This window comes from Heteronotia binoei, chromosome 15 (assembly GCF_032191835.1).
Source record: "Heteronotia binoei isolate CCM8104 ecotype False Entrance Well chromosome 15, APGP_CSIRO_Hbin_v1, whole genome shotgun sequence".
NCBI classification, from domain to species: domain Eukaryota; kingdom Metazoa; phylum Chordata; class Lepidosauria; order Squamata; family Gekkonidae; genus Heteronotia; species Heteronotia binoei.
Window position 1 is genome coordinate 45,909,323 of NC_083237.1, and position 23,749 is coordinate 45,933,071.

A 23,749-nucleotide genomic window follows, 5' to 3' on the forward strand; every position below is an offset into this window, starting at 1 on the left:
TTCTTAGTGCCATGGTACTTAACTTTTTGGAACTTCTTGCTAAGAGAGTAGAAAAGAGCAAGAGTCCAACGGCACCTTACAGAGTAACAACATTTGTAGCAGAGTATAGCTTTTGCGAGTCACTGCTCACTTCCTCAGATACAGCTAGAATGAGAGTCCATCTGTCCTTATGTCTTGGAGAGTGGAGTGATTTCAAATGCCAAATGACAATAGCAGGTGAATGGCTGTATCTGTATCTGAGAAAGTGATCAGCAACTCACAAAAGCTGGCACAAATTTTGTTAGTCTTTAAGGTGCTGAACTCTTTTTTTTTTTCTACTTTTATAGTCTAACATGACCCATTTTGATCTTTCTAAAGGAGGTTTGTCTGAGCATCCTTCCTAACCATTTCCAGTGCCTAGTAAAGACATTTCTGTATCAAAAAACTTCCTCATGTTTCTTATGTCATAAGTGAGGACTGACTCTCTTCCCCTTTAAGTTTTCTTACTGCTTATGTATTGTTTGTATCAGATTTGTAGGTTTTAAAAAATTGTATGGTAGTATTAGTATTTTAAGCTTTGGTGTTCAGGGTAGTTTTATTTTGTGATGCTTGTGACTTCTTGTACATCGTCTTGGGTACACTATGGACTCAAAAAGGGCAGAAAGTAAATAACCCTTCAGTTTTCATTTATATAAATACCTGCTGACCAGTTTTGATATGACCTCTTGTAGCAAATACTGCAGGAAATTTACATTCTTCGTTACTGTGCAGTTATTTTTCTGCCTATCATGTTTTTAATCTTCTCTTCTTTCAAAGCTTACATTGTTCTGCTCTCCTTTGTACTTTATGAGAACAACCCTTTGGGGGATAAAATGGATGATGAGGGAATGATATAAGCTGCTTTGTGTCCCCATTGGGGAAAGAAAGGTGGGATATGAAGGAAGAAACAAATAAATATATAATAAATATAGCTCAGATGAGTTGGTGCTCAGGCTTTTTTGGAAGTCCACACCCTTTAACCTGAAAAGCCCTGTCTTCTTGAATCCTGAACAGGCAGGATAAGGATTTGGGTACTTAAGTTGGGGGGGGGGGGGAAGCCTGGGAGCTCCCTTTGCCATCTCCCCGTCTGGCAGGGAGACAGCAAGTGCAGGCAATCTGCCTCCCCCCCACTTTTAAACACCCTGTCAGGGTGTTTAAACGGGGGGGGGGGGAGCCCTGGAGCTACCTTTGCCATCTCCCTGCCTGGCTGGGAGATGGCAAAGGCAGTTCCCAGGCTTCCTTCTCTGCCCCCCCCCCCATTTTAACACCCCAGTGGGTGGTTAAGTGGGGAGGGAAGCCTGGAACTGCCTTTGCCGTCTTCCCATCTTGTGGGAAGGCTATAAAGGCACCTGTCAGGTGTTAAAATGAGGAGAGGAGCTCAGGAGCCACCTTAACCATCTCCCTGCGACCCGGTGTCCACAGGTCTGGGGCTGGGTTGTGACCCTGCCGATGGGAAACTCCATCCTGTATCTTCTCCCTCCACAACAGACACCCTGTGAGGTGAGTGGGGGTGAGAGAGCTCTCACAGCAGCTGCCCTTTCAAGGACAACCTCTGCCAGAGCTACGGCTGACCCAAGGCCATTCCAGCAGCTGTAAGTGGAGGAGTGGAGAATCAAACCCGGTTCTCCCAGATAAAAGTCTGCACACTTAACCACTACACGAAACTGACTCTTAAAGACAGTGGGGTGGATCCAACTTTGTCTGAGTAGCCTTTCTCCAGCTTAAGGAGCATTGCCTGCAACAGAAAAGCCAATTAGATTGGAGGAAGGCTCCTTGCCCTGGAGGAAGACTTCAGACTGAAGCTGAAGAGGAAGGTGGAGTATAAATATTACAATAAATGAATGATTTTTGCTTGTAAAAGTGGTATCCGATCTGCCCCAATGAGTTGGATCCACCTAGGCTTTCTGCTGGTGAAAAAAAGAGTGGAAGGAGTCTCCTTTGATCATCTAGAAATGCTGTGTTGGGGATCATGGGCCCAGCATGGACAAAAGCTGTGTGGTACAGAGGCCATAATAAGGAGAATTGGATGAGACTGTGGGGAAAAAACTGGTTGGATCACACTGTTTCCCTTTAATTCTGCTGTTCTTACATGTTACTTGTCTTCCAGAGGAGGCAAGAGATCTGGATCGCTTAAGGTCTCAGGCAGCTAAAGTCCATAGTAGCCAAAATTGCTTTGTTAATTTTTTTTAGTGGGGTTCAATCTCACAGGTAGCCTGTCTCTAGGAATACAGAATAGCATTTGTCCCTATGAATACTTGTTAATGGTGCATCAAGTTATTCATACTTAAAAGGAACCCTTCTGCCTTGAAAAGAAAAATATGTCACATAGTCCAGGATTCAGCCAATAAAGTTGTCATCTTGTGCCCTGGGAAGTTGTGACTTGAGGTAAATGCTGATGTATCATGGGCTGTACTTTCCCCTCCCCTTTTTAATTAAAATTTAAAATGTTATCTGTGGTTGTGATGACTAGGCAACAGCAGCTGGTGTCTGGCTGAACGTCTTGCAGCTGCTTCTGTTCTAGCCATCTTCCCCATATTTCTCTTTCTTCCTTATCTTATTTAAAAATAATAAAATTGGATTTGATGTATATCTACTTATTCAGCAGTCCTTTGAAGGGTGACATCTTTTCAACTTTGACTCCTGTTCTCTTCTAGTTTGACACCATCTACCCTCCCACTTACTTCTCAGTCTCTGACAAAGACATCTTTTTCAGTACTCTGGGATTTTGTACTGTACAGGAGCCAGATTTAGTCTGGCTGTTTGTGCCAGTGTGGTGTGACTAACCCCCTACTCTCATCCCACCACACGCGCATACTGAGATTTCTCCAAGGATGAAAAGAACAGCTCAGATTGTGGGAAGCAGAAGGCCTGATGCATTCTGGATAAATACTGTTGTGACCATTTGTTCACAGAAATATAAGCGCACACTAGAGGTGCCTGAGTCTGTCTCAATAAGGCCTGCTTACTGAGGGATCCTGATTTACACTAGGAGTTCAGACAAAAAGAGAAAAATATCTTTTGCACTGCCTTTCAGAAGGAGCTGCAGGGTGCTTTTTTTGGGGGGGGGGGAGACGGCTTAGCACTCAGCATAAGGGTAATGATGCACATGGTCCGAGGCTGGAATAGAGTGGAATAATCAGAGATAATTTATTCAGTAGGAACAAGATACATGTATGTAGTTCAGGTAACATAAGTCTAAAATATCCACAACAAATGTATGAATCAGGGACTGCCCCTGCAGTGTGCGTTCCAGCAGTGGTGCACCAGATCATTTTGCTTGCTACTCAAGGCCAAATCTCTGCCCAAACAGTGGAGTCAGTTGCAGAATTATTGGGATCAGGGACAAGGCAACTTATGTGGCTTATGCCCATCCTCATTCCCGGACCTGCACAACCACCAGCTGAGACCAAGGTGAATTCCTGAGATGTCTGGAGCACTTCAGGGTCATAGTTTGGTCCAAGCATGCCTGGCCAAGTATAACTCCCATCTCCCTCCCAACCATATCCCTTGAGTTGTTGGCACATCTTTACAGGTAGAGGTTGCAATTCTTTTTTGATGCTTGGTCCAGAAAGGTTGCCTACCCCTGACTGGAACCATAGAATTATAGGACAGGGCACTATAGGCCTTTTAGTCCAACCCTCTGCTCAATTCAGGATCAGCCTAAAGCATCCCTAACAAGTGTTCTTCTAGCAGTTGCATGAAGACTGTAGCAAGGGGGAGCTCACCACCTCCCTAAGCACCCAATTTCACTGCTGAACAACTTTTACAGTTAAAACAAATCCTAATATCCAGCCATTCACCTGGGCAGGTGAGCAAAAAGTAATGATAACTTGGTGCATCAGTCAGCATTCACTTGTGTGACCTTTCACTGGACAGCATCTTCCTATGTGACACCTGAAACATGGAGTCAGTGAGAAAGTGATGGGGCAGACATACTTATCAAGAATCCATTTAGACTTCTAAACCAGGGCTGTGCTTCTCAAATATTATTGTTTTTGAGCTTGAACTGCCCCTCCCTCCAAGGTAGCAGGAGTAGCCAGGGAGAAAGGAGTGATCTGCAGCACAAGGGCCCTTTAAAGGGCCATTATTTTCAGCAGACAGTTGACCTGGCCTTTGGAGTCTTGGTCTGCCACCCATTGGAAATAATGGCCCTTTAAACTTTAAAGGGGCATTTAAAGGAGTGGATGTTTTGTAGATTAAGTGCTTCTTCCAGGAGGCAGTAGGAGTAGTGAAGGGAGGTAAAAGACAAAGAGAGAGCCAGTTTGGTGTAGAGAGCCAGTTTGTTGTAATGGTTAACTGTGCGGACTCTTACCTGGGAGACTCTTACCTGGGAGAACCAGGTTTGATTCCCTACTCCTCCACTTGCAGCTGCTAGAATGGCCTTGTAGAGTTGTCCTTGAGAGCTCTCTCAGCCCCACCTACCTCACAGGGTGTCTGTTGTGCGGGGGGGCGGGGGGAGGGTAAAGAAGATTGTGACCGCTCTGAGATTCAGAATCTAGGGCAGGATGTAAATCCCATATCATCATCATCTTCTCATGGCAGTGTCCAGGCCTCATAAACCCCCTCTACAGTAGACCTGATCTTGGGAGTTTGCTTTCTCTGTCTTTCAGCTTGCTTTAAACTGTTGCAGCTGTGAAAATGTTGGAAAGAAACCCTGCCAGTGGTGCAGTTATTAATGGCACAGGAGACTTTTGGCACTAGCCTGGAACTGGGGGCTTTCCTAACGCTTGCAATCTCCTAACTTTCCTAACTCTTGCAGTAGGAGTAGTGAAGGGAGGTAAAAGGCAAAGAGAGAGCCAGTTTGGTATAGTGGTTAAGTGTATGAACTCTTATCTGGGAGAACCAGGTTTGATTCCCCACTCCTCTACTTCCACCTGCTGTAATGGCCGTGGGTCAGCCGTAGCTTTCACAGGAGCTGTCCTTGAAAGGGCAGCTGCTGGAAAAGCTCTCTCAGCCCCACCTACCTCACAGCATGTCTGGTGTGTGTGGCGGAAGGTAGAGGAGATTGTGACCACTCTGAGACTCTGAGATTCAGAGTATAGGGCAGGATATAAATCCAATATCATCGTCGTCTTCTTCTCTTTGGAAGTTGGGAGTCTAGATTTGAGGGGTGGGATCCTGCACTTCTTGAATTGTTGGAATATGTCAGTCTCTTGCCCCTTTTTGCCTGCTGTGGTGTTAATGTGATTCTCCCCTCCCTTTCAGCAGCAGCAGGAGATGTTGGCCGCTAAGCGTCAGCAGGAGTTGGAGCAGCAGCGTAAGCGAGAACAGCAGCGGCAAGAAGAGCTGGAGAAGCAGCGTCTGGAGCAGCAGCTGCTTATCTTGCGCAACAAGGAGAAAAGCAAAGAGAGTAAATTTTTGTTTTACATTGCATTTCTTTAGATCACCATCTCCCAAGGGGTCGGGGTTGGAGGGAAAGGAGCTAAAATGGTATATTTCCCAATTGTGTTTTTTAAAAAGCATAAACAAAAAAAGCCGTTTTATTTTGTCTTTTTGAAAAATCAGTATTTTTTAAAACTCAGGAAAAAAGTAACAGTGAAGCACAATGAAAAGAAAATTTAAAATCTGTTAAGATCTATTACTAGCATGCATTTGAAAATGGTAAAATCGGTGATTCCCAAAATTCAGACAGGAGTGGCAATCTTTTTTCAAAATTAAGAGTCTTAAGCATTTTTTACTTTTAAAAGATTGTCCGAGAGCCGAGGTTTTCAACCATTTCTTTATTGAAACACTACTTATAAGTAATGAGAAGTATCCCAACTGCATCTCACCCCCAGCATGTTACCAAGTTTTGTTTTGCCCTGGAAACAGAACATGAGCTATGAAGAGCACCTGAAATGAAGCTTTCAGTTGAGCAACACAGAGGAAAAGCCTATGAAATAAAAGCTTTAAAAAGAAAGCCTAGAGCAGATCTTTTATGATATTTCCCTGGGTCCCCTAGGAGATGCACAGGCTACTGTGCAGCAGCTGATGAACTACTGGTAGCTCATCAGCTACATCTTGGAGGACCCCTTGTTTTGGAATGTAGGCGTAAATAAGCCACCAATTTTAATTATTTTTGAGAATTACCGATCTTACTTAAGTACATAAGCGTCACAGATAATAGCAAGAAGAAAACAGAGCAAAGCCTCGTTAACTACCAGGAATTTATATCCCCCTTCCATACCCTGACCTGGATATCCCAGGCTAGCCCAGTCACATCAAATCTCGGAAACTAAGGAAGGTTGGCTCTGGACATTACTTGGATTTGAGATCACCAAGGAATACTGGGGTCGCTATGCAGGCAGCCCCGTGGTGCAGAGTGTTAAAGCTGCAGTACTGCAGTCCTAAGCTCTGCTCACGACTTGAGTTCGATCCCGGCGGAAGCTGGGTTCAGGTAGTTGGCTCAAGGTTGACTCAACCTTCCATCCTTCCGAGGTTGGTAAAATGAGTACCCAGCTAGGGAAGGCAATGGCAATGGCAAACTACCCTCCAAGTTGTGGAGTCTTGTGAGCAGAAATTCTACTTCGTGAGCTACTAGCATTAAAGTTGTGAGCTACTGCATAAATTAGTTTGCTCTGGGTCCATTTTTTGTGAGCTAAGACAAAAATGTGTGAGCGAAAGGCTAAAAAACTGTGAGCTAGCTCACACTAACTCAGCTTAGAGGAAACACTGCCGGTAAATAGTCTGCCGTGAAAACTGTGGCGTCACCCCAGAATTGGAAATGACTGGTGCTTGGACAGGTGCTTGGACCTTTACCTTTTAATGCAGAGACAGGCAATAGCAAACCACCTCTGAACATCTGCTGCCTTGACAGCCCTACAGGGTCACCATAAGTCAGCTGTGACTTGATCCTTCCACACACACCCCCCAATTAAAAAAAGCCATCATAGATGCCAGGAACAGTTCTGTAAGTGGGCAGATAGCCCCAGAAATTGTGTGATGGCTTAAATATGCTTAGAGGGAGAGGAGAATCAGTGCTTAGCAACTAGAACCTAAAGGCAGATAGCCCAATATGCTTCAGAAATATACTTGTATCGAATGCGATTTTATGACATTTGAAATGTGTTAAGTAGTTGCCCACTTTTTAATGAGCTGAAAATTCAAGGGAGGGGATGTCCTTAAGAAGGCCAAACCCTGTAGTCCTGTTAAAAAGGACTTCTTGCATCCTTATAAATCTTCAGTTCCTAGGAATTTCAGGGCAAGGGATGGAGATAACAGGTTAACTTGGCGGGATCAAAATTTATGGTGGAAATACAGGCTTTTAAGAATATGCTAAGAATTCCATTTTGTCTGTGACGTCTCTCTCTCTTTTTAAAAAAATTCAGTATAGGTGCTTCATACAGCATGTAGTAAGGGACGCCAGTTCTCTTTCATTTGAATTACAGTATCTAGGAATGATGCCGATTATTTAAGAATGGAGAGTGGCAGTGGGCTTGTGTTTTCTCATTTGTGTGAACAGATGCATCCTTTTTTTGGTCAGGGTATAATGAAGACAATATTCCTTAGAAGCACACACAAAAAAATGTTTAACATTTGAACACATGAAATGTAGGTCGGCTATGACATCATCATACCAAGGACAGGAAATACACAAAGCAGTTGTGGCACCTGGCCACTGCCTCCCACACCAGTTCATCTGTTTGCGTGTATTACTTTTGTCTCTGCTCGGTACAAGATTCTGAGCATCCAGCCACTAAGCTCAGTTTTCCATTTCTCTTGCTGGAGCATGCCTTTCTTGAAGCACTTGCTCCCCTATTAATTTCTGTTTCAAAAATCAAGATTCTAGTCCTTCTTACGTTGTCTCATCTGACTCTTCCTTCCTCCTCCTTCTGTCATTCTCTCAGTACTGTTGTTTCAGCTTCTGCCCACTTTCCCTGTTCTTATTTCTGTGTCTTCTGAGTGCCGTTTTGGGGATGTTTCATTCTGGCTGCTGAAATAAACCATAAACAAAACTCTGTAAGAGAATCAGGCCTGAGTCATCACAATAGTCAATAAAACCCTAACCTGTGGCTGTAGAGTGGCACTGCTGTCTGCTGTTCAAGCCACACTCTCTCATCCTTCTTTAAACTTCCTTTTCTAAACTGTCTTCATCATAATGAGATCTGAAGAGCCACCTCTCTTCTAATGGTGCCTTCTAATCACCGTAGCGATATGTTTGGTGTAGTGGTTAAGTGTGTGGACCCTTATCTGGGAGAACTGAGTTTGATTCCCCACTCCTCCACTTGCAGCTGCTGGAATGGCCTTGGGTCAGCCATAGTCTAGCAGAGTTGTCCTTGAAAGGGCAGCTACTGTAAGAGCTCTCTCAGCCCCACCCATCTCACAGGGGGTCTGTTGTGGGGGAAGAAGATAAAGGAGATTGTAAGCTGCTCTGCATCTCTGATTCAGAAAGAAGGCGGGGTATATATCTGCAGTTCTCCTTCTCATGGTGGGACCTGGAATTATAAATGGCCTACAGGGGTGTCGAAGGCCATTTATATGTGGGCCATGTTATGTGGGCCAGATCTGACATAAATGAAACCTTGTCAGGCCAGACCATCTGTGTCATAAAATGTAATTCCAGCAGAGATATAAACTTAGCACTCATTGGTTTTAAAGGTGCTTTCTTTGTATCTCTCCTGTGCGATCCAGGGAGCTGGGCAAAGGAAGCGCTGGCACTTTCCTTCCTTCCCCAGGGAACCAGGATGAGGAGAAGCTAGGACTGGCTCAGTAGCTCTGCTGTGACATTGAGAGATACTTTCCTTCCCCCCTCCCTTCCTAAGGGAGGAGAAAATAGAGACTTTGCTCTATAGTTCCTGTGCGATTGAGCAAGCCTGGCAAAGCAAGCTGTGATGCAGAAGTAAGCAAGAGAGAGGGAGAAAGAAGCAGATGACAGCCAGTTGCTCGGGGGGGGGGGCCTGATAGGAGCCCTCCAGGGGCCTGATTCAGTTCCCAGGCCACATGTTTGACACCCCTGGTCTACAGACTACAGAGATCGGTTCCCATGGATAAAATTGCAGCTTCAGAACATGGACTCTGTGGGGTCACATCCTCGCCTCAGACTCTGCCTTTCCCAGGCATTGGCCCCAAATCTTCAAAGTTGGCTGCTTTGACATTGTGTCCGCCAGGCCAGTGCCTTCTCAGTAGTGGCTCTTGTTGTTTAGGATGGGTTGCATGAGGATGTATGAGTATGTATTATCGTTTCACCTGGACTGGATGACTATATGGCTAGCATTTGATTTTAGTTCAGTATGCTATATTTTGATTGTATGTTTTAGGACAGGGGTGGGGAACCTTTTTTCTGCCAAGGGCTATATGGATATTTATAACAACATTCGCAGGCCATAAAAAATCATCAACTTAAAAAACAGTGCTCCACTGAGGGAGAATGATTCAAGCCAGCAAAATTAATGCAAATAATTTTTTTTTTATTTGAAGTCATGTGGGGAGAGCCTAATCTGGCACACACACACCTAGCCCGCCGCCCTAGGCAAATGCATAGGTCCAGTGCTTTTTTGTAGAAAAAGCCCAGCAGGAACTCAGTAGCATATTAGACCACACCCCCTAATATTAGCATATTAGGTCACACACTCATTAGCATATTAGGCCACACCATCTGGGATAATCAAGTGCAAACTGAACTGTGACAGTAACTTTTTCAGGCCCTGCAGCAATTCTAGCTGGCCAGCAAGGCCCCAGGGAGGCTGCCGCACAGTACATCTGGGCCCTGTGATCCCTGCCTGGCTCTGGGTAGGCTGCTGCACAGTGCAGCTGGGCCCCATCATCCTCGCTGGCCAGCCAGGCCCCAGAGAGGCTGCCACATGGCTCAGTTCGGCCCAGCAATCCCCGAGGGCCACACCAAGTGACCTCAAAGGCTGCATACAGCCCTCGGGATGGAGGTTCCCCACCCCTGTTTTAGGAGGTTTTTATTGATTTTTCAAAAGATGGTTTGTATGTCTGCATCTTTGATTGGTTGTATGCTTCTGGAGAAGAGGGATATACATTTTTACAAATACGATCAATAGCTATCTTGCATATCCTTGCACTCTGAGCAACCCCCCTTCCTATAGTCCTGCCATCACCATCAGGTGTATACTAGACCAACACTACAGGTTGGATCCAACTCACTTTTTTTGCTTGATATTTCCCAATTATCTTCCTTACTACACTACATGTCCCACAAAGCTCTTGTCTGTCCAGGTCCCTTGATTGCTAGGATAGCCCTTTTTGGATAGTCAAAGAGGATCTCCCTCCTTTTTTCACTATCACAAAAGTGGGCTCCAGCCAGCTCTTTATCACTTTTATGCCTTTTATGCCTTGTGAAGTTCGTTAAGGGCAGGGCTTTTTTATTTAGGAGGAACACACAAGAATGTAGTTCTGGCTGGCTTGGCATCAGTGGGTGTGGCCTATTATGCGAATGAGTTCCTTGCCATCGGGGTGTGTAGCCTAATGTGCAAATAGGTTCCTGCTCGCCTTTTTCTACAAGAAAAGCCCTGCTTAAGGGCATAACGATAGTTGATTGTTTTAGCCTCTATCCCCATAATACAAAAAATAAAGCTACTAAGGCAGGCCAACTCAGCCAGGTCTCCAGCATCCCAAATCCTGAGACTTGTGGGGCTAATGAGATCACATTAAATAGCACCATTAAAATTATAGTATTTCCAGGCACATTCCAGGGATTATAACCTGATATCTGTGAACGTGTGCAGTCAGGATCACGTAGCTTTGAGGAGGACGGACTGTTTGTCACACAAATAACAGAGATTAATTGCACCGAACACAAAGCTAGTTGAGTTGTTCGTGCCAGATTGTTGTCTGTCATCTCCAATTTACACACGCGGTAGTTAACAGTAAGCAGGCATGCACCGGAGCCTTTAAAAGAAGCCATCAAGTGCACAGGCTAGCTGACAGCAGTCAAGGCTTCAAGCTGCCATCCTGAGAATTAGTGCCAAAAGTTGAGTCCCTTGGCCAAGGCTTGGCAACACCACTTGGGCCAGTTGAAGAAGGGAATTACCCTGTTTACCTGGAAGGAAGGCTGGCAAAGTTCTTTCCCCAGAGCACCATCAAGAAAAATAGGAGGTCTTCTTAAATTTGCATTCAAGTTAGATGTATGTCTGATGATTTAAGGGGGGGGAAACTTTTTATGTCTAACTTTTTTTTTAGGAGGGGGTAATCTTGAACATGCAGGGCTGTCTTGCTTTTGAGGGAAATATGTTCACTGTTTCACATAAGTGTAATTCCAGGTCACAGCAAAATAAGGATGTTAATGTTCCCTCTAAGCTGTGGAGTCTTGTGAGCAAAAATTCTACTTTGTGAGCTACTGGCATTAAAGTTGTGAGCAAGCAATTTGACTGCTGCATAAATAAGCTTGCTGTGCGGCAATCCTTCCTGAGCCCAGACAAAAATGTGTGAGCTGGGGGGGCCAAAAAACTGTGAGCTAGCTCATAGTAACTCAGCTTATAGGGAACACTGGTTATGACTATGTTACTTTGCATCTGGTCAGAGATGGGAAGAGGTGAAGGCCAATCAAGTTCTCATCCTCTGTTTCCCCAGAGCAAAGTCCTTCTGCCATCAACAGTGGAAGCTTGCTGAGATATTCACTCTACCTCTGAATTAAGTAGAGAGGGGAGAAAGAGTGTTAGCACCCTCCCCTTCCCTGTCACTCTCATATAGCTCTGACGGAGCACAGGGTAACTAGACATTCCAGGATAAGGTGATAACTTAGCTGTGCCCATCTACAGTGGCCCATGGGATTCTTCTGTAGGGCTAAATACTATACTTTTGATGCATCGCAAACAACAAAGCTTGGTCAGTGGGACTTCAGTAATCCGGTCATAAAGATTGCCTCCAAAGTTAGAAGCAAGGACATAGCTCAACATTAGGAAGAACTTCCTGACAGTTCCTCAGTGGAACAGGCTTTCTCGGGAAGTGGTGGGCTCTATTTCCTTGGAGGTTTTTAAACAGAGGCTGGATGGCCATCTGATGTGGATCCTGTGAATTTAGGGGGAGGTATCTGTGAATAAGAGTCCTGTAGCGCAGAGTGGTAAAGCTGCAGTACTGCAGTCCAAACTCTCTGCTCATGACCTGAGTTCAATCCCAGCAGAAGCTGGGTTCAGGTAGCCGGCTCAAGGTTGACTCAGCTTTTCATCCTTCCAAGGGCAGTAAAATAAGTACCCAGCTTGCTGGGGGGAAAGGGTAGATGACTGGGGAAGGCAATGGCAAACCACCATTGTAAAAAAGTCTGCTGTGAAAATCTTGTGATGTGACGTCACCCCAGAGTTGGAAATGACTGGTGCTTGCACAGGGGACTACCTTTATCTTTTTTAATTTGTGAATTTCCTGCATTGTGCAGGGGGTTGGACTAGATGACTGGAGGTCCCTTCCAACTCTGTGATTCTGTGTCCCCCTCTCCCCTTGTCCTTGGCTGAGTTGATTCCAAACTCAAGGATAGCCTGGAAGCATCAGATGGGAGGGGAGAATATACCCTGCACTGGTGTGAAACCTTGCATGTTAAGCAACCTCTTGTTGCTGTAGACAACACTGGCTGCTCGTTTTGCAGGGGGCAAGGTGTGGAAGTAGGTAGGATGTTTGCTGCAATTTTAAGAGACCCCCATCTGTGATCGGAAGGCACACTTCCCAATGGTGGTACAGCCTACATGTGTTGCTACCCTACATTCTTTCCCCCTTTTTGTCTTCCACAGGTGCCATCGCCAGCACCGAAGTGAAGCTGAAACTTCAGGAGTTCCTTCTCAGCAAGTCGAAAGAGCCTGGTGCACTGGGCGGCTTGAACCATTCCCTCCCTCAGCACCCCAAATGCTGGTAAGCTTCGCATTCCCCCCCCCCCCCGGGAATTATAGGGCTTCGGTGGAGTTGAATTTCAGCCTTGAAGTGAGTGAAGTAATCGATGGAGAAAAGGATGGCTCTGAGTATGGATATTCTCTTCTGAGTGACTGTAGCTTGCTCCTGTGCTTAGGAAGTAGCTCTTAAAATTGAGAGTATGTGTCTGTACCTGAGGCACCTGCCTGTTGCATAAATTAACCAGTGTGTGTGTAAATTTTGGTCTGAGTCTTTATATCTTAGCTGGGGCGAACAGTCTTAGTCCTTGAACCCCTCTGTACTGTCCTTGATTGTGAATACAGCATAAATGTGGATGTTAAACTTGAGAGCCATTGGGGTGTAGCGGTTAGTAAGTCAGATGAAATAGGGGAGACCTAGGTTAAGATCTTCATTCAGTAGTGAAATTGGGTGATTGTGGGATGATTGTTCTGTCTCAACTTAAGCTGCCTCATAGGGCTTTTGTGTGGAAAATACCCATTCCCCCTCTTGATATGTTCTTACCAACAGTCCCAGATGATGATAAGGCCCTATCTGAGGCATACCTTCACTTCCCAAACTCCCATTCTTGTTGAAGCTTTTTTCTGCAAAATAATTATTCATGAAAGAAAATCCTGTTAATACTTCTGCCTGGGGAGAGGAAGGGTTTTTGGAAGTAAGTAAAGGTAGGGCTTTTTTTTGTAGCAGGAGCTCCTTTGCATATTAGGACACACAGCCCTCATGTAGCCAATCCTCCAAGAGCTTACAGGGCCTACTGTAAGCACCAGGAGGATTGACTACATCAAGGGTGCATGGCCCAATATGCAAAGGAGTTCCTGCTACAAAAAAAGCCCTGAGTAAAGGTATCCTTGGGAAGGCTCAGAAAGGGCTGTCAGCCCTGTAGTGAAAACCGTGGGCTTTTCTCAAAACTTAGCCAACTGCTTCACAGTTTACTATAGTTGAGATGGAGCCCATGAGGATTTACCGGTGCCTTCCAAAGCAATAGTATTGTGGCTGGGAAAGGAAGATCACATTTCCTGTTCCTCCACAGCACTGTAATACCAGAAACAGAATTTTCTTGAGTGCACAGAATATACAGAAATGCACAAGCTTGAGGAAGGTAAGGATGTGAAAGATTCTATTTTGGGCAAAAGAGATGTGTGTCATATCAAAGGGGGAAGGGTGTTTGTCATATCAAAGCAACTGATAGGAGCACTTCGCTTTTGCAGTGTGCTTACAAAAGGCAACTTCATTTTTTTGTTTTACTCTGGGTTAAACAATCCAAAATAATTGTCACAAGCTTGGTTCCATTTTCAGTGACTAAGGACACATGCTCAAATGGCTACTAAATGTTAATTACTTCAAGAGTAGTAGATATTTTATTCTTCTGCAGCAAAAAAATGAGTCTTGTGGTGCTTTAAATACATCAGTTGAAGCAAGACCAAGCCCACAAAAGTTTATGCAGCAGTAAATATCCTTAAAAGGTACCACAAGACTCTCTTTAATTTGTTATTTATCTATCCTACCACATCTTAATCCCATACACATGAGTCTCTCCTTTTATACTGAAATAACCAGTCACATCTGGGGGCCTCAGTCCTGTACACAGCTGGAGCATGTGCAGTGGTTCCCCACAAAAAGCATTCATTCAAATCTTCCTGAAACTTTGAGCTTTTGTGTATGTGCGAGACTTGCAGAACATTGTCTTCTACTACTAAGCTGTTCTGTACCTCATCTCCACCCCTTTCTTAGTATCATTAAGATTAATGGTGGAAGGTACTCTCACTGTTTTCTGCTTTCCCCACTGACTTTGAGGACTATAAAACTGTGATATTTAGGGTTGCCAGGTCCATTGATCATGCCAGCAGGGGAGGGACATTCTGGGAGTGGGGGTGGAGCACCATGACATGCTGATGTCACATGGAAGTGATGTCGTCATGTTGACAATGTTGCATGGGGACCCCCTGCTTTTTGTGTGAAACTCTATGGTAAAATCACCATCAAACCGTAGAGCTTTGCCCAAAAAACAGAGCATCACTGTGCAACATTTGCCAACGTGATGACGTCACTTCTTTGTGAAGTGACATCATCACATCATGTCTGAGGGTGAGATTTCCCCCTGCTGGCCAGTTGTCCAGTGGCAGGCAAGTGCCCGAAAAACCAGGGCATCCCCCACCCCCAACTGGGTAATGGCATTCCTAATGATATTGTCCTTTGTAGGCTGTGTTTGGCCTATGATTTGTTTTTGTTCTCTCATCTGCAGGCTACTAGCCTCTTAATAACTCACTGAATTCCCTGGGCCTGCCTGAGGCGGGTAATCTATTTAGACAGCAGCTTAGGACAGATCCCATATGGGCCACTATCCCCCACCCCTGCCCGCCTTCTCCTCTATTATTAACCAGAGCTATTCTTACCTAGCACTTGGATCACCTCTTGTGTCACGTCCCCCAATCTCTTTAACCCACATTCAAGAATAGAAATCTGAATTGTCCGTTCAGCTTTGTGGAAGCCTGAAAAGCATATAGACTCCGCCCTCAGCCACAATTCCAGCTAATCTCATATTAATTTTATCTCTAAGTTCCGCAGGGCCTGCAAAGCAGAGCTCTTCCATTTGACTTTTCATCAGCTGGGTCTATTTATATGGCCTTTAATTTGTATAAATGTTTTTAATTGATATCTGTTAATTTTTAAACTATTGTTAGCTACCTCGAAACTACTTGGTGGCAAGAGGCAGCATACAGATTTAATCATCATCATCATTGTGATGGCTATTTTTGAACAGGAACGCAATTCCGGCTGGCTTGACATCAGGATGTGAGGCCTAATATGCAGATAAGTTCCTGCTGGGCTGTTTCTACCAAAAAAGCCATGATGATGATGATAATATATTATATTATATTTCTTGTCTGCGCCACACCAAGCAAAACATCACTACAAAAACAGCCCTATTAAACCAACAAATAAAGTAACATTCAGGAATGAAATACTGCTTGCCCGTTTATTTCCTTTACTAAGGGCTAGTCCAAAGAAATAGTTCCGCAGAAGGCTCAGTGTTTTGCTGTTGAAGGTCTGGAGTGGCAGGGAGTTCCAGGAATGTAAGGGAAGATTCAGAGTAGAAACCACTTTCAGTTTTAAATTGGCTATAGGAATGCATGTGCTTTCTAGCGTCTCAGGCAGAATGGACAAATAGGAAGAATGGAAAAAATAGAATTGTAGGTTGTATAGGAAAAGCAAATGGCTAAAAAAATTATATTGTTGATACTGTATTTAGTGAAGTTAAGGAGACAAATGTCGGATATGTTTTGCTTTATACTATTAATTAATTTATTTGAAATGTTTGCTAGCCACCTTTCTTCCTTATGGCACTCATGGCAGCTTACAACAATAGATAAAACACATAAAATACATTAAAAACATAAAAACCAAGATTTAAAATCACAACTTAGGACTGCTAGGAAACTTAACCAAATGTGGTCCTAAATAAAACCGTCTTCAACTTCCTCCTAAAGATCAAAAGTGAGGGGACCAGGAGTGCTTCTCTGGGGAGGTTGTTGTATAATTGCGGGGCTGCCACTGAAAAGTCTCTCTCTTGTGTATGCACCAAATGAACTTCTTTGATTGATGGGACAGTCAGAAGGCCCTCTCTCCTGTGATCTTTTCTAGGCAGGGTAATATATGGGAGAAGATGGTCCTCCAGATACCCCAGCCCCAAGCTTTGTAGAGCTCTGAAGCTCAAAGCTAACACCTTGAATTGGGCTTATGAGTGGATCAGTAGCCAATGTAATTGCTAAGTGTAAGAGCCATTTGGGTGTAGTGGTTAAGTGTGCGGACTCTTATTTGGGAGAACCAAATTTGATTCCCGACTCCTCCACTTGCACCTGCTGGGATGACCTTGGGTCACCCGTAGCTCTGGCAGAGGTTGTCCTTGAAAGGGCAGCTAGCTGCTGTGAGAGTCCTCTCAGCCCCACCCACCTCACAGGGTGTCTGTTGTGGGGGAGGAAGATAAAGGAGATTGTGAGCTGCTCTGAGACTGAGATTCGGAGTGGAGGGTGGGATATAAATCCAGTGTCGTCTTCTGTAATATCAGGATCACGCGTTCCTGATGACTGGCCCCAACCAGAATTTTAAAAGACATTTGCAAAGATTTCCATTCTCCCTTTGTCAATTTCAGTCTGTAAAAACAGATAGAAAAAGGTCTACTGGATCTGCTAACCAATACAGTCATGCTAATTGTTTTTCTTTCCTGTTCTCCAGGGGGGCTCACCATACCTCATTGGACCAGAGTTCCCCTCCCCAGACAGGAAGTCCGGGAACGCCACCCTCTTGCAAACTACCTTTACTCGGCACTTATGACAGCAGAGACGACTTTCCACTCCGGAAAACTGGTCAGCAGATGCCACTGGTGGTGGAATAAGCAAGATAACTGGGTTGGGGTGGAAGGAGGTGGAGCAATGCATGCTGGGGGCGTGGAGTGATGGGGGACATTCTCTTTTAAGGCATATTGGCTTGCAAAAACCAGGCATATATGACTTCATTTGGAGAGGTACAGATGAAAGGGGGGGCTTTTGCTTGTAATATTATTGACAAGCTTTGTAGAAGTTTTGCTGCTTGTTGAAATGAGGCTCCCATGCAAAAAAACTCATTTTCTGTGGATATTCGTTAAGATAAAGCGTTCTGCATTTAGCCGTGGCTGAGCTCCTTCCTAGGGTTCATGTGCAAATAGGATTAGCAAGGCCAAGTGTGTAGGCAAGCTTTGCCATTTTAGATACAACCAGAGTTTCTTTTCAAAAGATCGTCTGTTGGCATGTTAGCATCTGGCATGCTGTAGTTGGGGATTTGCCAGCTTCAGATTGGGAAATACCTGGAAATTTGGGGGGTTGGGCTTGAGGAGGGTGGGATTTGGGGAGGGACTTCATTGGGGTATAATGCCATACCTTCCAAAGCAGCCATTTTCTCCAGATCTCCTGGAACTTAAGAACAGCCATGTTGGATCAGGCCAATCCAGTCCAACACTCTGTGTCACACAGTGGCAAAAAAAATCCAAGTGCCATCAGGAGATCCACCAGTGGGACCGGGACACTAGAAGGTCTCCCACTGTGCCCTCCCCAAGCACCAAGAATACAGAGCAGCACTGCTCCAGACAGAGAGTTCCAACAATATGCTGTGGCTAATAGCCACTGATGGACCTCTTCTCTATATGCTTATCCAGTCCCCTCTTGAAGCTGTCTATGCTCATAACTGGAGATCAGTTATAATTCCAGGAGATCTCCAGATACCACCTGGAGGCTGACAACCCTTAGTAAGTGCGTACACAAGATAGGGCCTTCTCTGCAACAGTACAAAAACGGTGAAGCTCCAACAGAGTGACTTTTTTCCTCCCACATTGCCTTCTTTTGCTGACTTTCAGAGTGTTTTGAAAACTCTTCTGTGTCAGTGAGCTTTGGTTTCTATTTAAGTCTGTGGGAAGTTTTTACATCTGCTGCTTTGTGTTGGTTTTTGGTTTTTGGTTCTTTGATGTTCTTATTCCATACAGTGTTTAAATTTATCGTATGCTGCCTTGCAGATCCAGTAATGAATGGAAGGGTAGGGGGGAAATATTTTAATATCAAATAAATAAAACGTATGTAACAGCACAGCTGCTCCTTGCAAGAGTTTCTCTGTAAACAAGTTTTTTTTGGGGGGGGGGGAGTCCAGCTGTTACTTGAAACCAAAGCTCCTTTCTAGAGCTAAACTTCTTTGGAAATTATTGAAGTATTCTGTGCTTATTGCATGCTGACCTGGTTTATCAGACTGGAGCTTTTTTGCTTGCAAATAAAATTTCAAAAGTATTGAGCATGAATTCAGTGAATCTGAGAGTCACAATACAGATGTTTTGCTTAGCTTCTAATGCATGTTTATGAAAGTGATCTGAATGAGAGTTAACAGTAACACACATGATTTTGTGTAATTTTTAAGGCGAACTTCCAGTTGAGAAGAAGATAGACTTTCTGATTGCCTGGGTCTGGTGGGGAATTTTCCACTCTCACCCCCAGTTGCCTGCCCTTGAGAAACTGAGGAGTAGGAGAAAAAAATGACCTCTGTAGAGAGACTGTAGAAACTCTGTGGTCTTTATCATAAAGATTATTCCTAGAACATCAAGCATCACCCTCCCAGATACTGCCCTTTCCCACAAATCTGCCAGTAATTTGCCAAGACAGTGTCAGGAACCCTAGAAGAGGATGGCTGAGATCAGATGAAATGGAAATAAGGATTTATTTGCCCAGTATTTATTTATTAAGAATTTATTTGCTGTGGCTGTGCTGTGGTTCCAGCATGTGCACAGTTTTGTACAGGGAATGAATTTTGAAAAGGCTATGCAGAGAGGAACTTCTGGGTATGTGATGATCATTGGCCAGTTTAGATATGAATGGGGTACCTCTGTGTGCACAGATCTCCCTGTGCATGTCCAGACCCGTGCCTGAAGTTGGCTTCTGTCAGCAGTTTGCTCTTGTAATCCTGCATAGAACATGCCCATTATCTCCTTGGGGTCTGCATTTTATCACCAAGCACAAAGTTGCCACTGTAGAGTAGGCTGACTGCTGTGAGGTAGGGCTGTTCTCTGAAATGTGTTGCTTTAGTTTAAAGAGGCTTGATGTCTCCCTTGGGAACGTGAATGGCTAGTATCAGTGAAAGCCTAGTTTGCCTTTCTCTTGCTGTCTTCACCTTTGCCAGTCTGCCCAGCCAACAGTCTGGCTATTTCTTGGGCTTGTCTTCTCATTGCCGTCCATTGTCCCATTTCATTTCAGCATCAGAACCCAACTTAAAAGTGCGGTCACGGTTAAAACAGAAGGTTGCCGAGAGGCGGAGCAGCCCGTTGCTGCGGAGGAAAGATGGGACCGTCATCAGCACCTTCAAAAAGCGAGCAATTGAAATCACAGGTGAGCAGAAGTAAACCTGGCTGGGGAGATGGGTGTATGTTGGGGGGAGGAGTATATGCACCCAAAATCAGTATGCCTGGGTGAGATTAGAATACTCCTCCTTGGGTTCCCTCTTCAAGTGGGTCCCCTGCTTCTTCATTCCCATTATCTTGGTAAATCTGGGATGCGTTTGCCAAGATAACATCTGGTTTGGCTCTCAGAAAGCTATTTCACAGGAAAGACAGATGTACCCATGAAAAAGTACCAGAAGAAAGGTTGTTTGACTGGAAAGTATGTTCCACTTCTCCCCTTCCCTGGTTTATTTGGCCTGTAAGGTTTTTACACTGGTTTAGAATTCTTTATAGTCTGTTCAGAAAAGGAAGTTGGCTTCGTGGTTGTTATGAAAGCAACCAATCACAGCTCTATCCTGAAAAAGCAAGAAATGAATTTGTAACTGATGCAAGGACTGGCAAGTCACCACTCTGTGCATTTGTTCTCTGGAAGTGGGGGGAAGGAAGAGGAGAGCATAGCTTCATGACTGACACAAAGGGTAGCCAATCAGTGTGGTGCTTCTGCTGAAACTCACCAGAATAATTTCCTCCTGAGCCATGAAGTAAAAAAAGAAGAAGCAGGGGTAAAAAGTTGTGTGCAGGTTAAAGATGAGTCCATATTCATCATATAGGGCATGTGAGAAAAGGGACTGGAACAGGCTTGCCAATTGCCTACCACTGCACTTGCTTGCCCACTGCCCACTGATGGTCATAGCAGAAGATAAGGTGAAGGGAATAGCATACAGCCCTGAAAATGACATAGGATTTGGGTGATGAGCTAGGAATCCCAGCAGATCTCCATGGTTTTTACCATAGATTGGGGGGGGCGGGGGGTCAGTCAGAAGTGACATTTCTTCCAGAGTTGCACACAGTCCTGGCCCCAAAATCTTCCATGGGCACAATGTTTTAATCTTCTTTGAGTCACCACATTGGCAGGTGTAAATGACTAGTATTGGCATGTATAAATGTGTATATGTAACATTGATGCCTTGATATATGAAAGCCCTAAAGAGGTCTTAGTGTTGAATTGTAATTCAGTACCGTTGTGTCACTATGTATCTATCAAAACAAGAAGCAGCCATTTTAAAAGATTCCTGAAATTCATAGCGGGGATGTGAGGGAGGGTTAGAAAATGAACAATTATCTCAGTAAAGCATGCAGTGAAGCTTTTTTCACCCCACCACCATCTTCAGCTGAACTACTGATATTGAAGGTCAAAATCTGGCTGGTGGCCATTTTATTTGTGGGGCAGGGGAGAGGGAGGGTGTATAGTCCCAAAACATCTGCTGCTTTTGAGGGAATTTTTATTTTAGGTGGTAAGAGAGGGGGCCAAATGCTGGCTGACAGCTTTCTTACATAAATATCCGAGATTCTTTAATGGAAACAGGCATTGTCTATATTTTTTGTATCTGTATTTAAATCTCTGTTTATTTGTAACCAGTATAGGAAAATGACCTGGATGTCTCAAGCTAGCCTAGTCTCATCAGATCTCGGAAGCTAAGCAGGGTCATTCCCATTTAATTGCATGGATGGGAGACCTCTAAGGAAGCCAGGGTTGCTATTCAGAGGAAGGTGATGGCAACCCACCCCTGTTCATCTCTTGTCTTGAAAACACTACATCAGGGGTGGCCAAGGGTAGCTCTCCAGATGTTTTTTGCCTGCAACTCCCATCAGCCTTGGTCACCCCTGCACTACATGGTCACCTTTAGCCTGTTGTGATTTGACAGCACTTTCCACCACCATAGATAAAGTTGAAATAGCAAACATCAAGGCAGAAAAGGTGTTTTTAAAAAATCTAAATCTAAATAATTTAGGCTTCTAGGCTGCCCTTCCCTGCATGCAAGGCTCAGGATGGCTTACATCAAAAGAGAACATTAAAACAACATACAGTCTAAAACAGTTTTGAATAGCATTAATGCCAGATTCTAATTAAAACAAATCAGATGGCAAATAAACGCAATGTCACCACTCCCCAGCTCCTGAGGGTAGGCCTTAACCCCTCAAAAGTGAGCCTGATCAAGAACTTAGAACCAGAAAACACATTTCTGGATGATTTTGTCACCTGCCATTGTGTGCAGAAAGCTATGCCTTGTGTGTGTACAACTCCTACCTTTTCCCTCAGTGCTGGCAAGCTGGGTTTTGTGACTAGAATAGATCAGTAGCTTTCAGACTGTGTTTCTGGCTCCTGTGTTCCTGAAGCTCTTTCTCAGCTCATCAGGGGTTCATTAAAAAGAACACTGGTGATTTCTGGAGGACGGTTTCTGTCCATTGCTATTGATCTCCTTCTGCTGTCTGGAAGTGTTAGATGAGCTGACAGCATCCACAAACACTGAATGCCATAGAACACTGCCTAGAATCCTTTTCAACATGGTGGGGTTCTGTGGTTAACACTTGGATTCCTCACTAAACAAGATAATGAGAAGTTGAGAGCCAGTGTTAAGTACTAGTTAGAGTGTCAGACTAGATTCTGGGGGACTTGAGATTCATATCCCCACTCTTCCATAAAAACTTGCTGGGTGATATTGGGCCAATCAAACACTGTCAGCCTAATCTGTTTAATAGAGTTGTTGTGAAGATAAATGAAGAGAAGGAGGATGATGTAAGCTACCTGGGAGAGAAAGGCAGGGGATAAAGTGAAGAAAATAAATGTTGAAAGTGTCTTTCTGAAGACATAAAGTTTGAAAACCACTGGAACCAATTATACAGATTTGTGCAGATTGTTGTGATTCTACTTTCTGTGCATAATTGTATGGCCAACCTGTAGTCCTTTGGAGGCAGGGGAGCGTTGGTGTAAATTGTGTGGAAGGAGTGTTTGTAGAAATGGAGGAAGTAGGAACAGGAAGAATGGTTGGAAGAGAACAGCAAAGCAAGAAGTTTGGGGCCCCCATAGTGATAAATCTTTCACTGCTGTTCAAATCCCATATATTTTTGCAGCGGTCCTGAGAACTTGAAACTTGATTTTACTTGAAAATGAAAGCTGGGATTCTTGAGAACCTGCATGCCACTGCCTCTTGATTCAGTATTGTCTAGCACATGTACTTGAGTACGAAGACTGATGTATTGGCACCCTCTCTTTTTCTTCCCTCTGCTCGCAGTGTCTTCAATGTGCAACAGTGCCCCTGGGTCTGGCCCTAGCTCCCCAAACAGCTCCAACAGCGCCATCACAGAAAATGGGCTCACTGGCTCTGTGCCCAATATCCACACTGAGGTAAGACAAATAGAAAAATGGTGTTGTGCCATTGGCTGTTGTGGCTGTCTTGTCTCCTTTCCCACCTCTGTCAGTATGGTTGGTTCTGATTGGCAGCAGCTGACTGAGATCTCAGGCAAAGGCCTTGCCCAGCCCTGCTGTTGATATCAGGCATTAAACCTTATGTGTGTGAAATGTGTACTCTACCCAGAGCTTTTTTTGTAGCAGGAACTCCTTTGCATATTAAGCTACACTCCCCTGATGTAGCCAGTCCTCCAAGGGCTTACAGTAGATCATGTAAGAAGAGTCCTGTAAGCTCCTGGAGGATTGGCTACATCAGGGGGATGTAGCCTAATATGCAAAGGAGCTCCTGCTACAAAAAAAGCCCTGGCTCTACCACTGCATTAAAGGCAGAAAGAAAATGCATGGAAGAGAGTCCTGCCATGCTCATTTTAAGGACTTTTACTTAAATGAATTGTACCCCTCACTTTTCTGTCATAAACCCGTACTTTCAGTTTCAGGGACCACAAAGCACTATTCCACATCTGTATACTAGACGGGAGAGACAGCTTTCCTCCTAGGGAGTTTGTGCATTGTCCTGAAAAATATAATAAGGTACTGGGCAAGAAAAGAGATGTATACGGTCTTTCAAATCTACACACCTCTTTTTCAAAGCAACAGCTATACTTAGGAGCATGTCCAGAAGCAATGAATTCTGGGAATGGCTGCCGTAACTGTAAGAACCAGAAAATATCAAAGTTGGATATGCAGGCTGCCGGAGAGTTTAGCCTCCTAGCCTGCATGACAAGGGAAAAGGTATGTTACTA

General features: G+C 44.4%; 1 protein-coding gene across 6 annotated transcripts in view; it reads left to right on the top strand.

The window, feature by feature from the left end:
- The window catches only part of HDAC5 (histone deacetylase 5), a 165,412-nt gene that overhangs the window by 92,487 nt on the left and 49,176 nt on the right, over positions 1 to 23,749 (top strand). For 4 of the 6 annotated variants that reach the window (XM_060256660.1, XM_060256661.1, XM_060256656.1 and 1 more), the window contains 5 exons: positions 5,224 to 5,368; positions 12,678 to 12,795; positions 17,044 to 17,174; positions 19,575 to 19,706; positions 22,831 to 22,943. In XM_060256660.1, the coding sequence (XP_060112643.1) occupies positions 5,224 to 5,368; positions 12,678 to 12,795; positions 17,044 to 17,174; positions 19,575 to 19,706; positions 22,831 to 22,943 (639 nt within the window). The remainder of the gene's footprint in view (positions 1 to 5,223; positions 5,369 to 12,677; positions 12,796 to 17,043; positions 17,175 to 19,574; positions 19,707 to 22,830; positions 22,944 to 23,749) is intronic. The other 2 variants (XM_060256658.1, XM_060256659.1) reach the window with 1 other exon arrangement.